The following is a 14,475-nucleotide window of genomic DNA, read 5'->3' as shown; positions in this document are numbered from 1 at the left end:
AGACACGATACAACCGATTCAACTCGAGAGAACGTTTTTCCGCTGTTGCTCGGAAGCGCGGACAACAATTTCGCGTGCACCGGCGACGCGCAGAATTTCATTTCGCCGAGTGTAAATCGCGGAGCCACCGAAGCGATTTTCGCAGCGAGCGAGCGCAATTATTCCGCGAACGGGAGGAGCGAGCGTAATGTTTACACGCGATTACGTACCTAAATTTTCTCCGGCAATAATTTATTGCAGATAAACGGGCGGCCGGGAGAACCCCAGCGGATCGGTCGCGAGGGTCGGAATAAATTCATATTTCGTAATGTCATGCTGATTGCAATTATCAATGTCGCGATTAGAACAACAACGAAGAAGCCGTATTAACGGGTCGGCAACTTTATAACTGGCGGTCACTCTAATTGCCCTCGTTAGCGAGCAACGAAAACACTTCGATCGGAATGCGCGAGATCGAGTCGCACGATTTGTTTTCCCACGGAGTACTCTCTAAGGCTATCTTAATCGCGGGACGAATGTCATCATTCAAAGTCACCGAATAGTGCTCGTAGGAATGAACAGGTTACGCAGACATATGGCCTCTATCGCGTTTGGAATGTTATCTCGACGAAAAATGAATTCCTCCCGCGCTCCTTGTTCGTTCCTTCGCGCCGTGCGGCTTCTATTTCTGAAACAGCCTGCGGATTCGCAGCATTGTGGCTGAATTACACAATTACGCCGTTACTGCGCGCGAGCGAGCAACGGGCCGCTTGTTTGTAATCAAGTTTCGTCAGTGGTGAGGCGAGATAACAGCGTTCGCGCGTCTTCGCGCCTCTTGTGCAAGTCGTTGCATCGGCGACCATTATTGACCGACCGGCCGTTTCTCGAACGTTCTCGCGTAACGACACTCCGCGTGGACATGTCCCGTCGAAATTACATCATTCCGACAGATAATCGGAGATTTTTTCCCCCAAGAAAGCCCGTCCACCGTATCGCCGACGAGCGAATTAACTTCTGACGGACGCCACGACCGCGACACGCCGCCGGCGACGCTCCCGTCCGACCGATTCCCCGTTGAATACCATTTGGAAAGTTCCGGCTACCCTTTCACCCCTTCCCGCCCGCCCGATCCCGCTCCGTGCCTCGTTCCCTTTTTTTCCCCCGGCGCCGGGAACTGTATAAAGTTTCAATTAGGAAAGTTTGGTGACGCCGAGAATCTGTCCCGCAGCATCGTTCGCCGCCGAAATTTGTTTACGAGCAAAGGGTCGCCAGTTCTTTGTAGGCGATCAGCGAAATTATGCATTACTCGTTGCATCGCAAAGCAGCCCGGGCCTGCCTCGTCGGAGTGGACCGGGCGAAAGCTGAATTTACAGTCTGTTCCAGTTCACCCCTTGACCGGACTCGTTTCACCCTCGCGCCCGGGAGAACCATAATTTGCAAGTTCCGGCTGGATTTCGTGCCTTTCCCGCTGTTGTTTTTTCATTCGCGACGCGTCGCTTCGGATCTACCTTCGGCGGGGGTCGCATTAGCGTGTCAAACGCCGGGAACGAACGGAACTGTCGAGGTCGCTTTACGGTGGCGGCCTTCTTCTTTCGCTGGACCCTAACGTTCGATGCTTTATCTCTCGGAAAGTTCGAGTACGCTCGCTCAGGACGTACCCGAGGGAGGAGGGGAAGTTTATTCGGTAAATCTGAGGTTACTTCATACGTCTCGCTTCGTCAGTTATGTAAGATTCACTGGTCTTGGTTAGGTCTGGATTAAACTGTACGTTTTCCATTTCTATCGAAACACTGGGTGTAACAGGTTGCAAACCTGCGATTAGATTCTATTTTCCATGTCTGCTTTGGAATTGTTGGATGACCAACCTAATGGCGCACCATAGATAAGCGTCCTAGACCCGCCGCGTCCAAAATATCTTAGCATGTTCTTCACAAGTCGAAAATCCTAGATAAAATACACAAATGTCTCATCCAGGACTAGTCATCTATAACGAGTCATCAGGTACCAAGGGTCACGGTCTGTCCGAAATTGTCTGTTTCCGCGTCGTTCGATGCGTTATATCTGGAGAATACGTTGAAACGCCGAAATATAATTATTATCAACGAATCGGACTTCGCGTCATTCACCCGGATCCCAACAGAATATAGCGAAGGCATCAGTGCATTCGTGTCTTTTTATCTCTGAATCGTTTACGGGGAATAACTTGGAACGTTCAGCCAGGGGAACAAGGGGTAAAGAAGAGGGAAAACAAGATTCCTCGGACGTATCGTTCGTCGATTGTTACGTCAAGGGTTAATGGCGCATTCCAGCGCGGACGAGTCTCCCGTCGATTAGATCTCGTTGATCTTTGCACAGCTTGATCTCGCTCGATAACGCGGCCGAAGGTTCGTGTCAGTAATTCCCGATTACGTTCGAGTTATCTCGTAATCCTCGCTGAAATTTTATTTAATCGAACGCAACGTACGTTCGTTACGAAAATAAACCGCTTATCATGCGGCAATAATATTTGTCGACAATAGCAAAAGATACGGGAGCAACAACTGACTTTGTTTTCGTACGTAACGGTTGTTGTTCCTCTAACCGTGTTCCTCGTAAACATTCTCCGAAGAATCCTCGCGACGATGGTATTAACGATCTCGATCGAGCGACCACCGTCGCGGGTAGTAAATAAGGGTTGCGCTTAGCGGAAGTTACGGCGAAGAAGCACTGTTTTCAGCCACCCCATTTTTCTCCTCCGATATCCGTCTTTTCCCGGGGAAAAGCGGCCGCGGAAAATGTACGCCGATTGCCGGCCATTCGTCGCCCGACAGCCGACAACAACAAATGTATATTTCGCGGCGGCCGGGGGGAAAAAAGGGGAAGGAGAACAGAAACGGATAGTTCGGAGAAAAATCATCGAGGAGGCTTCCGTTATCGTTGCACCTGCGCGATAACGCGCAGGAGATCGATGGGAAAACGGAGACCTCGAGAACCTCCAGCGAATTTTTATCGCGGGATCTGTATCGTCGATCGCTAATGGCGTCTGATTAATCAGCTCGAAGGAATCGGGCTCCCGTTGTCCCGGCCAACCCGAAAGGCCGTTACTCATCGGCGAGTCAGAAGCGAGTCGAAGCCGCGCACAAAGAGTTCAATGGCGAACGAGCACGGAATTGTCCCGTGACTGTTGGCCAGTCCGCTGGTGGCCAACGATCGCCGATAAGCGGCCGGATTCAATGAATTGTTTACCTCGTTAAGGTTTTCATTCTACTCGAACGGTCCGGCTAATTTCCCGTCCCGATAACAGCGTCAGATGTAATCGCGTTAATCGCTTGTTTCAATTAAACCGCGGCGTCATTAAGATAAACACGGACGTCCATGCGTCAAACTTCGATGTAACAATTCCGAGGAGGGATTAACGGCGAAACGATCGATCTTCCTCTCCGTCTTCCGTTTTCGCGAGCCTTTATTCACAACGCAACAGTCCCGGCGACCCCCGTCGACGCCGAGTGCCGTTGTAACGACGAAATCAGACTCACCGCTGCTGATCCGGCCGGTCGAAAGTGAGAACGGTAATATCAATCGTCGAGTGGAAGGGCTGTTAAATTTCCGGCGATTCAAGGCGGTCCCCGGCTAATTGGCCGTAACGAACTCATTACAAGGAGCATAGGGAAGGGGGCCGGAGGGGGGAGGCGGGGACAGGAGCCGGCCGAAATTCGTATCCTCGCAAATTGGTGCACGTGACATCGCCGGGACGTAAATCTGCCCCGGGATTTCCCGATACGAGGCGCACGACCGGGAAACACGAGCGGCTCGTGATTGATATTCGGATAAATTTGAGATGTGGGTCGGCGACACTGTGGTCACACGATTCTGAGTGACAGCGGCATCTGTCTCTTTCCCCGTTCTTCGCGTGGAACCGACGCTGTTGCCCTCAGCGGCGCTTGAACCCGCGGACGCGGCGTGGTTTTGACAGTGTTCCACTGTCTGCGGGCTCATTGTAACCGGTAAGATCGATCCCGACGTCCGCGAGCTTCCGCGTTCGTCGAGGTAATCTTGAAGATTGGAATAACCTTTAGAAGCGACTAGATCGAACTATCGATTAGTGGCTTCTTTCATCCGGAACGAAGCAACTCTCGCTGCTACGTCTGCTCGAGTACAGGGAACGACAGCGAAGCTGTTTCGATCGGATTCGTAAACGGCGTCGGTGTCGGACAACGACAGAGCTCGGACTTTTCGCGAGGCAGCAACAGGTCGAAATTACAGCGGAACGAGATGAGAGGAAGGCGGCGACCGCGGGATATCTAATCTCGGCCGAAAGATCTGTTTCTCTCGCGGAGAACGTTATTAGGGGAAAAACCGAGGCGAGCAGGGAAAGCGAGCGGAACAGAGCCGGCGATTAGTCGGGCAAGGTTTACGAGTTCCGCGTGAACATTCCGATCGTGCCGGGCCGCGGCGAAGTAAAGGGACCGGTAGATCGGTCGGTGAGGCCGCGGATGAATCATATCCGGTGATTCGGCCGGTTTCGAGCCGGCGGAGCAACGAATGATCGCATGAGACAAATAACGACGGACGAACACTGGTGGCAATTGGAGCATCTAGGTCGTAATAGGTTATCATTGCGTGCCCCTACCTCCCAGCGACTTTCTGACCGTCCCAACCTCCGCGTCGACTGGAGGGAGGCCGCGTTGTGCGTGCGAAACGATTGGCCAGTTCGTTGCCGCACGAGTTTTTTCAACGAAGTCGAGTTTCCGTATAAAACAGCAGCCACTAGCCCGTAGAGTTTCGGTGCGATCGGCGGCGATCAGCTCACGGAGTATCGTAACGTTCATCGTTCTTCCCTCTCTCGCACTTTGACCGTGACTGCGCTTCCCTCCTTCGACGTCGCGTCTTTCTTCCTACGCTGCCCGTTGCCCGCGGGTTCGATACTGTGACAGCGACCAGGATCGGTCTTCACCTGCTCCGCGAGGATTTTAAGCGACAGCGACGATGCCGTTCACCGAAGGCGACATCGTCAACGGCCGCGATCATTACCAGCCGCTCAAGCGACCCACGGATAATGAGTTCCTGCACACGAACGTCAAACACCTACGGCACAGCACGTAAGTAGCTCGCCACGAGAACTACCGAAATCGAGAGTGTTCGCTGGAAACTACGCTGGACAGACACGCGCGCGCGCCGCGAAGCGTTTGAACGATTCTCGCGCGATACCGTGCTGATACTCGTTTCCTGTATCCCAAGGACCTCGGTGGACGCTGTTACAATCGCGACGAACGAGCTGCGATTCGCTGGAATCCGTTCGGGAAGAGAATGTATTTGAGAGAGGAATGGTTAATAGGAGAAGAAAGTATATTTTATTTTGGAATCTCGTTCAAGGTTCAAGATACCGTTCGTTGCAGCGAAGCTGGCACTCGTGACGTCATACGGGAGAAACAGTCGCTCCGAAAAGTCCAATCGCGAGCCCGGAAACGCTCGTTGTCGCGTGACCCGGTTAGTGTGCGCGAGCGTCTCGGCGAATCACACGGCGGAATCGAAAATTCCCGTGGGCAAGGCGCGCGCTTTCGAACCTGACCACTTACGCGTGAGTGCCAGGTTCGGTGCAACGTACGGTACCAGGTATCGCGGTTGCACGTTTATAGTTTTCGCATTGCGGCGAGCACAATGCACTCGAGGAGAGGGCCGGAGCGAAGCTCGAGGAATTGTAAATGCGGTTACAGTTCATTGCTTCCCCGCGTCCTCATTAGCGTGAAAAAAGTTTGTTGCTCGCCGGGCCCGGGCCACTTGAAACAACCGTTACCGAACTTCCGACCGGCAAACAACGGCAGAAACGGCAGAAACGCCGCTCTACAGCGCGCGCACGCACTCCGCGGAGTGTGTATGAAATTTCCAAACGCAAGTAATTGCCCCGGACTACCCGTGGACCACTGGGCGCAACGGATCCGCGCGATATTGCCCCGCTTCTATATCGAGTTGCCCGGGCTAATTGCGAAAGTTAATGGACCGCTATCGAGTTATCTCGCCGCCGACGATATTTACCTATCCGTAAGTCCCGCGTAAGTACCCGGTTTCAATGGGAACATCTCCGCAGTTCGCCGTGCGAGCTGCTCGTCGAATTTTTCATTATTTCCGCGATCGAGCTCGATTGTTGTAAACGATCCTTCGGAGATTCGGGGAGCTCGGACGCGCCGGTGGCCGTAAATTGCTTCCGAGAAGCAATTCTGGCCAGTTTGAAGACACCGCCGGAGATGTTATATTCACCGGGTTTTTCGAGCGTCGAACCGGGTCGTCGATTTAATTAAATCAAATTGCGCCGCAATCGACGAAACGTTAATCGACCAGTCAAACTCGAGAACGATAGGAATCGATAATCTCGGCGAGACGATGTCGCGAAGGACGATAACTCTGTCGAATAATTCGATATCAGTTTTCATTAATTTTCCCGCACAGAAATGCGCAGATTAGACAAGCGAGAATCGCGTTGGAAGGGGCAGAACTCTGTCCGCAGGTTCCGTCGTGTCGCGGACACGTCGTGGACACGCGCGCGTCGCGTAACATCTAATTAGAAGTTGCGGGCGTTCGTACATTGATTTTGTTTATTTAATCGAGCAAACACGGACCTCGGGGCCGGGGGGAAAGCCGCGGCAAAACACAAACAAGAATTACGCGCGATGGCGCGACGGCGTAGACGCTCCGGCAAACAACGCGTAGAAGCGGCCGGGAGAAAGGAGGATGGGAGAAGGCTGGTTGACCGTGTTGATCGCAGATTTATCTCGCGTGCCGATGAATTTCTTCGGTGTTTCGTAATCCGTTACATCACGCCGCCGCTGCTGGCCGCTGGCCGGCGATGCGATGCTGCGACCGTTGGAATTTTATTTGGCCGGATGAGCGATGCGCGTCGCAGGCCGCATCGATTTCTCGGCGACGACGTCGACGTCGCGGCATCGCGTTGCGCGGCCGTTAATGTTCAGTCGAAGGTCGTATCAATTTTATCGGAGGCTCCATTAATCGCGACCGATCGACGCTCGCTTTCGACTGCGCGCGCAGAAACGACAGTGGAATCAACCGACTTAGTCGAGCGTTAATCCTTTCGCTCCCTTCACGTTCCTCTCCGCCGGTCCTTTAACTTTCGGCCGGCGTCGAATGAATTTTCTAGCCGATACATTTAATATTTACCTCGCGCGTTCCGCCCGGGCTCTTCCGCTTTCCCCTCGTGTCCGCCATTTCCCGCCCCCTCTGTTCGCGCTCGAATCGGCGCATAGAAATCCGAGTGGCATTAAACTTTTTCCGCTATAACCCGGGAACTTTCGCTTCGAACGGCCGCGCTCGATATTCCCCTATCCCGGAGACTTTCCGCCGCCGCCGCCGTCGCCGCCGCTCTTATCCACTTCATGAAACGTGCGATGAGAAAATGGGACGCGTTCCTGAAAGCAGCGATACTTCACCGACCGGAGTTGAACGTGGCTCCTGGAACAACGTTCCACTCTTTCCAAGAGGAACGTCCGCGTTTGAACGAAACGAGAGAAGGATGTGGGTCGAATAATCAACCCCCTCGAAGAAGCAATTCTCAGACTTGGCAACGCATGGTAATCCGCTCGGTCTCCTCGATCGTGCCGATGGAACCTCGTTGCTTTCTTTTATGAAGATGTCGTCGGTATATCGTCAAGGAATAGTAAAAATCCAAGGATATCTCAGACGGAGACTGTCGAGGTTACAAAAAGATCTCTAGATTACTGCCGCTAGAACTACCTAACAATCGAATGTCCTTTCAATAATTGAACGAAGGAAATCGGTTTGATTCTTCAGCGAAGATTCTCTGAAATATACAAAACCTTCAGCAGACGAAGCTAAATTATATATCCATTAAATAGAAGAGGAAATTACCGATCTCTGACTGTCTTAGTAATCAAAATCATTTGTCTACGACAGCAAATATCAAGATTCAAGGGTTAACTCATCCAGTAGCAGGGTGGTACGAGGAAATTACCGATCTCTGACTGCTTAGTAATTAAATCATTTGTTCACGACTGCAAATATCAAAATTCAAGGGTTAACTCATCCAGTAGCAGGGTGGTACGAGAAAGGCCGAGAAAGATAACAAGACAGTGAGCAACGAGGCCCCTTTTCGGAACAACCCCGTACAGACAGGCTCAACCCCCGTACGGTCGATGGTATCTGTAAATCGTGAGGCGAAGCGTGACGCAGAACACCGGGACGCGATTAAATTCGCGAAGGTATGGACAGCCGGGGAGCGTTCCCGGCAGGGCGTACATCCCGTATCCGGGATTAGAGGAACCGATATTGTGGCCAGGATCGCGGAGGCGTCATTGAATCCTCGCGGATGCCCCGGGGCGTCGCGCGCATTCACGTCGTTATAATAATCGCCGACCTCACATTTGCCATTCATAACGGGGACCGTACAATCCCGTTTTACGATGGAGCATCCGCGAATGCGGTCGGTCTAATGACGTTTGGCATACCCGCGGCTATATCAAAGCTTTTCCACGAGACGCGCCGTCGAAACTGCGAAGCGATTCTCAGATTCGCGGCTGAATGGCGGCCGGTTCCCCGGTTCTGGCCTCTATTGGCGGCGCGGATGCATATTCAAGCGCGTTCGACGCGCGCCATTATTCGATGTCCCTTACGGTGACGCGTATGCATTCCGATTATCACGGTGATTTCCGCCCGTCACCGTAACCATCGGGCCCCGGATCCGATCGAGAAACGAGACAGCTCGGGAGCCGTCTCTGTTCACCGATTCCCTCGAAACGCGCGTAGGCATCCCGTCTTCCCGACGCAATAATTTCCCTGCCCCTTGAACGAAGAGACCTAATTGGAGCATCTTCCGCCCTGTTTCGACCGCTATCAAATGGAGCTGCGGTGATTGAAGTAGGCAGCCCCGTTGCAGCTTCGGTTCACCTCGGGTCTCCTGTTTCCAAAAGCGGACTGCAACAGCTCGCAGCGCGAGCCTCGCGCCTTTGATCCGGCCGCTATGCAGTTGCAAAGGCATTCCGAAGTTTGACTATGTTAATAGTCCTCGAGCGGTGGAACGGCTGTATCCCTGGGCTCCCGTCAGACTAGAATTTCTTAAACCACTTCCCGCTCATCGAATCTAGCCGCTGTTCCCTTCAGCTATGGGGCTCTAATTGCTCCGCGCGTAAGTAAGTCTCGCGCGCACTTTCACTGGAACGCTTCAATCGGTTTCCAGTATCTCTCCGAGCACGCGCGGACAAAGACTTCCTTACATCGCGACTGCGAGATCAAATTACGCTACAACTGCGTCTCGCATTAGGATTATTAAGACCGCGATACCGGATTCGCCGTTAAATTGACGTTGCACCGGCACGATAACAATCCCGAAGGGCAACGACGCGACGCGACGCGACGCGGGGGCAGGAATAGCTGGATGATTTGAAATTTGTATAGAATCGCGAGTAATTTTCGATCGCGTCACGCGTGCCCGGGGCCAGCTTATGCGCTCGGATGCACGGAAATTCTGCGTGTGCATCTGCGCGTAGAACCGGTTCACGGGGCGAGCTGCATTCTGCATTTGCCCGTGCACGCGTGAATGCGCGCCCGGTAGATGAGTTGCTCGCGGGATGCCCGTATAAACACGTCGCGCGCTCGACGTGTTCCAATACGTGATTAGTAATACCTCCGAAAGCCTGCATTCAGCTTAAATCCGTCGCCGGCCGAGCCTGTTAACGGTTTAACAGGTAACTGCGCCCGTTCCGCGGCCGCTCCGCGCTGGAAAATCGTGCCGGGACACTCGTTCATTTCGCCAGAAACAAACGGTCACGATTGTGCCCCCATTATCTTGTCTTTTACGAGCGGCGCCCGCGATCCCGCGGGAATCATTGCTTTCTATCTTCTCCGCTGCGCCCAATCCGACGGAATTTGCGACGCTCGAAGGCCGAAATCGTCGATCAAGGTTCCAGGTAGCTCGCTATCGGACAAACGCCGGATAGTAATTCCTCCGGGAATCGCGACGCGGACCACCGAAATTCATGGCGACGACACGCTTGCGAATAGGTCTAATAAAACGTGGAAACGGACGAAGATGGATGTGAATTTCCCATACGTCACGATGATCTCTTCTTTCCAGGTACACGTTCGAGGCGCTGCAAGAGTCGGCCCAGTTCCTTCTGGATCGCATCAAGATCAAGCCGAAGATCGGCATTATTTGTGGCTCTGGATTGGGTTAGTGATTTGCGGCTGTATAGTCTACCGTAGTCCTAGGTCCTGATTCTAAGAACACATTGGCTCGCGTTCAGAGTATCTTATTCGTAGCCTCGTTCCCCCAGTCATGCCTTTTGTCTATTCCCAAACAGGAACAAATGAGCAAAACGAGTTGTGTCCAGGTTCGCTGGCGGACTCCCTCGAGAACAAACAGTGCTTCCCTTACGAAGACATCCCACATTTCCCAGTCTCCACAGTGAAGGGGCACAAAGGCCAGATGGTGTTCGGCCATCTACAGGGTGTACCGGTGATGTGCATGCAGGGCAGATTTCATTACTACGAGGGTTACCCGTTGTGGAAGGTGAGCTCGCCGACGGCGGAACGAAAAACGGGACGCTCGTTGAACGAAGACGGAGCGCCGATCGCGTGTAATTTCTTTTCCATTTACGTGGGCTTTATCGATTCCATTCATTAACGTAATTAAAGCGACGGATATCGGCCGCTCGTGACGGTATGAAGTTTTTATCGTGACTATGCCGTGTGCGTTCACCGTGGCCGGTCTGCTTTCTGCCCGCAGTGCGCGATGCCGGTCAGAGTTATGAAGCTGGTGGGCGTGACCCATCTGATTGCGACAAACGCGGCGGGAGGTCTGAATCCCACGTACAAGGTCGGCGACATTATGATAGTGAAGGATCACGTGAACATGATGGGTTTCGCGGGGAATAACCCTCTTCAAGGACCAAACGACGACAGGTATCTTCATTTTGTTCTTCATCCCTTAGACCAGGGGTCGGCAGCCCGCGTTTCTTTCATCTTAAATCCGAAGCTTCCTAGTTTAACTGAAATTACTCGACCTCGCCTTGACCCTTTGGCTGCGACAGAGTTTCGCGTCAGTTTGGTTCACCGAGCTGAACTAAATTCGACTGATTTACATTTATATAATGTATGACTAATGGATTTTTGAATTAGAATTCACGTTTGATCGAAGCTTCGCTGCGATTATTGTCAATAACGTTCCACAGCTGCCAAGGGGTTAATTAATTTACATTTAATATTGTCTTTTACACTTCGCAATTCTCGTAGGAGGTGAAGAAAGGTTGCCACCTCTAACGGTATCGTCATTCCTCCATCATGCAATGTCCTGATGAGACATCAGTCTACCAAAAAATCGTTACCACGATCGACTGACGGATACAAGGAACAATAAGCAATTTACGCGACGAGGATTCCGCCCCGGCGCTACGTCTAATTAGAGCATAGACGCAGGGGGTTGCTCGTAGACCCTGTTCCCCCGGGTTTTTCAATCGACGCGAGATTCTCGACGATCAAAGCGTCGCAGCTGCTCACGGCGCAGAAATTAGCGACGATTGCGCCTTCTCGATCGCGTCGGCGGGAGGGGAACGGCGGAAAAACGCGACGGCTGGGAAAAGAGGCGAGCGGAGGGAGGGAACAATAAGGGGAAAAAGGAGAAGAAATGGCGGGTGAAAGCGGCGGTAGGTAGATTCACGGCGTGAACGGCAATGAATTCGAATCCGCTTTCAGTCGACAAAGGCTTTCGAGCTCGTTTCCGGGAGGAAAGTCGTCGACGACGCTCGTTCGCGGATCGCGGAGCCCGACGACGTCTTCGTGGCTCCGCCGGAGGAGGGGGTTGAGAGGGCGAAAACGCCAGCCCCGTACGGTGGTCCTCGAGGGCGCTGGATGGAATGAAATTAATCTATTTCGCCGGAACAACTCCTTGAATCGGATTGATGAACTATTTACTCGACGGCATAAAGAATCTGATTGACGTATTTACGTAAGAATTTCCCTCCGGCCGGTGCCCCGTTTCTCCCTCGGTTTTTCGTGTCCGCTTTCCCGGCTCGTTCGTTCACGGCTCCGCGGCTCGCTTTGACCTTTCATCCGGCAGCTCACGGGAGTTTACTTCCTCGCAGTCCTCCTCCTTTTATTCTTCTAACTGTTCTTATTAATAGAGTTCATTAAATATCTCTGCCAATCTCCCGCCCCTGCTCGCAATATCGAACCGGGCGAGGATTTCAAACTAAATTTAACAAACGGAACGCTGTTCCTAAATATGTTTAACATCGAGTTCACCTGTAACTCCTTCTTAACCTTCTACCTACGAGACCAGCCGCGAAGCTTACCTCTTTAGGGTTTCACGCGGTCTGCGTATCTGTGACATCACTGAGATTTCAGATTGATAGAATTGTCCACGCAGTTACGTCAGTAATGTGCACAACTGTCGTTGACAGAATAATTGTACAGCGTATTGTTCGGAAAGATGATACACACGAAAGCCATTACAGTGTACGGTAGCTAAAAAGTTCATTCGACGGGGGAGTCGTCGAACATATCGCCAGGGGTTGCGGTTTCGAAGGATCCCCTAACGATTCCGTCTGTTCCCGTTAGATTCGGCCCGAGATTTCCGCCGATGAACAAGGCGTACGACAAAATGCTGTTAGGAGTGGGCCAAGAAGTGGCCAAGGAGATGGGCATCGGGGACATCGTGCACGAGGGCGTGTACACGTGCCTCGGCGGGCCGAATTTCGAGACCGTGGCGGAACTGAAGATGCTGAGGATGGTTGGAGTCGACGCTGTCGGTCTGTACAATCCCACGTTCCACTTATAAACACTTTTTACTAGAACTACCGTCAAATGACTGGTTTCTTTGTTCAGCAATTATTGATATCTTCGAAGCATCGAATATTCGAAACGATTTTGAAAATAAATAGTTTCATTTCAGTACTATAATGAATGCCCGAAGAAACTGAAAATAATCTATTGTCATTTTTATAGGAATTGCATATTAATCGTATTAAATGCTCGGTAGTTCTAGCGTTAACACCGTTCACACCCGATTCTTCATTGAAGCTTTTCTAATTCAGGAATGTCCACCGTTCACGAGGTGATCACCGCCAGACACTGCGAGCTGATGGTGTTCGCGTTCAGCCTGATCACGAACCAGTGTATCGTCGACTACGAGAACTACGAGGAGGCGAACCACCAGGAGGTGATGGACGTAGGGAAAGCGAGGCAACCGATGCTGCAGGACTACGTGTCGCGTATCGTCACGCGGCTCAAGGACATAATACAGAACTAACGAACGAAATAACTCGGCCAACTTATTCGTTAAAAGGGTCGTTCGCGGTCCTGCTCGTTCCTCATCCGCGACGGAACGAGACGGAGAACCGTCTTGACGCGCACGACTTCTCCGGAACTTCGTACGCACGACTGCGAAATTCGGTTCGTATCGGCGAATCGAACATGCGAATATCGTAGGCATCATTGGCTTTCACGAGCTAAGCATGAATTTCCGACGATTTCACGTGTCTTAGGGTGAGTTCGCAGCGGAGCCGCGATAGAAGCTAAGAGAACTGCAAACAGAGTGAAATGTCTTTAGCACAGTGGAGCCGCTGGAAATGTAAACATATCGAACTATTTGTATCGTCGAGCTCTAGCGTGAACGCACCTTTAGGGATCATGGACGAAGAAGAAGCAGTCTTCTGTCCTCTCCGCTTTCGTTCATCCTATCTTTTAATCTCGACGGAATTAAATCTAGCTGGTAATTACACTACTTATCTGCGAATCGGTTTATCAGCGTCGAATCTTTAATCAGCGCCAGGTGACTTCCACGCGTCTTCCAATCTGCTCTGTAAATTATACGCGCGCAGCGCATGTGCTCGATGGCGTACGCGTCGCGAGAATATTCGTTTCGAGGACCGTCTGACCCGCACGCGCGTTATCCGTCCGACAGATATCATCGGCGAAGCTTCCGATCTCGATTGATTCGTTACACGTCTTGAAAGACCTTCTCGGCTCCGAGAAGCTCGGGAGGGTCGGAGCAGGGTGGAGAGGTTGGTCGACGCCGTCCTCTCCTCGACACCCTCGTCGATTTTCCTCCCTCGCTTCGTTACCTTCGTTCCGTGGCTCCTCCACCGCTAATGCGTCGGTGTTCGGCTTCGATAAATCTCGAGCGGCGAGGACCATACTCTGCGACCGGCCATTTCTCCGTGTTCGTTCTCCGTCGCGGTACACTCTCGTCGGAGTCGTGGCTCGACAACGGGAAAACAAGCGGAGCGTCCTTAGTTCCCTTTCTTTTGGGGGTTGGACGGTTCTCTCGACGAGTCATCGCGATCATTCGCGAGCGACGGTTCGTCCATCGTCGGAGGAGACACCGATTGTTTGACGATCGCGCGTACGCTGCGGGTGTTCTGTATTTATAGCGTATGAAACTTTGTACGAGTATACGGAGTATACGAATTACTATTAAACTGTTGTTTCCATGAAACGATACGCTCGTTTTTCCGAGGGTGGATCATCAGTTTGGAAATCTAGTCGCGAGCGACC

General features: G+C 52.2%; 1 protein-coding gene across 2 annotated transcripts; it reads left to right on the top strand.

Annotated features, from left to right (window-relative positions):
* The first annotated feature begins 4,680 nt into the window (after positions 1–4,680).
* Positions 4,681–14,416, top strand: LOC116424115 (purine nucleoside phosphorylase). 2 transcript variants are annotated; one of them, XM_031970087.2, is made up of 6 exons: positions 4,681–5,057; positions 10,058–10,152; positions 10,314–10,492; positions 10,709–10,884; positions 12,538–12,728; positions 13,014–14,416. In XM_031970087.2, exons 1-6 carry the CDS (start codon positions 4,945–4,947, stop codon positions 13,226–13,228), a joined length of 969 nt encoding a protein of 322 aa, XP_031825947.1. In that variant the 5' UTR covers positions 4,681–4,944; the 3' UTR covers positions 13,229–14,416. The 2 variants fall into 2 exon arrangements, with proteins under 2 accessions (XP_031825947.1, XP_031825946.1); XM_031970086.2 differs by having other exon boundaries at positions 10,284–10,492.
* Positions 14,417–14,475: the final 59 nt, after the last annotated feature.

This window comes from Nomia melanderi, chromosome 12 (genome assembly GCF_051020985.1).
Source record: "Nomia melanderi isolate GNS246 chromosome 12, iyNomMela1, whole genome shotgun sequence".
NCBI classification, from domain to species: domain Eukaryota; kingdom Metazoa; phylum Arthropoda; class Insecta; order Hymenoptera; family Halictidae; genus Nomia; species Nomia melanderi.
This window is presented reverse-complemented; position numbering and strand designations above follow the sequence as displayed.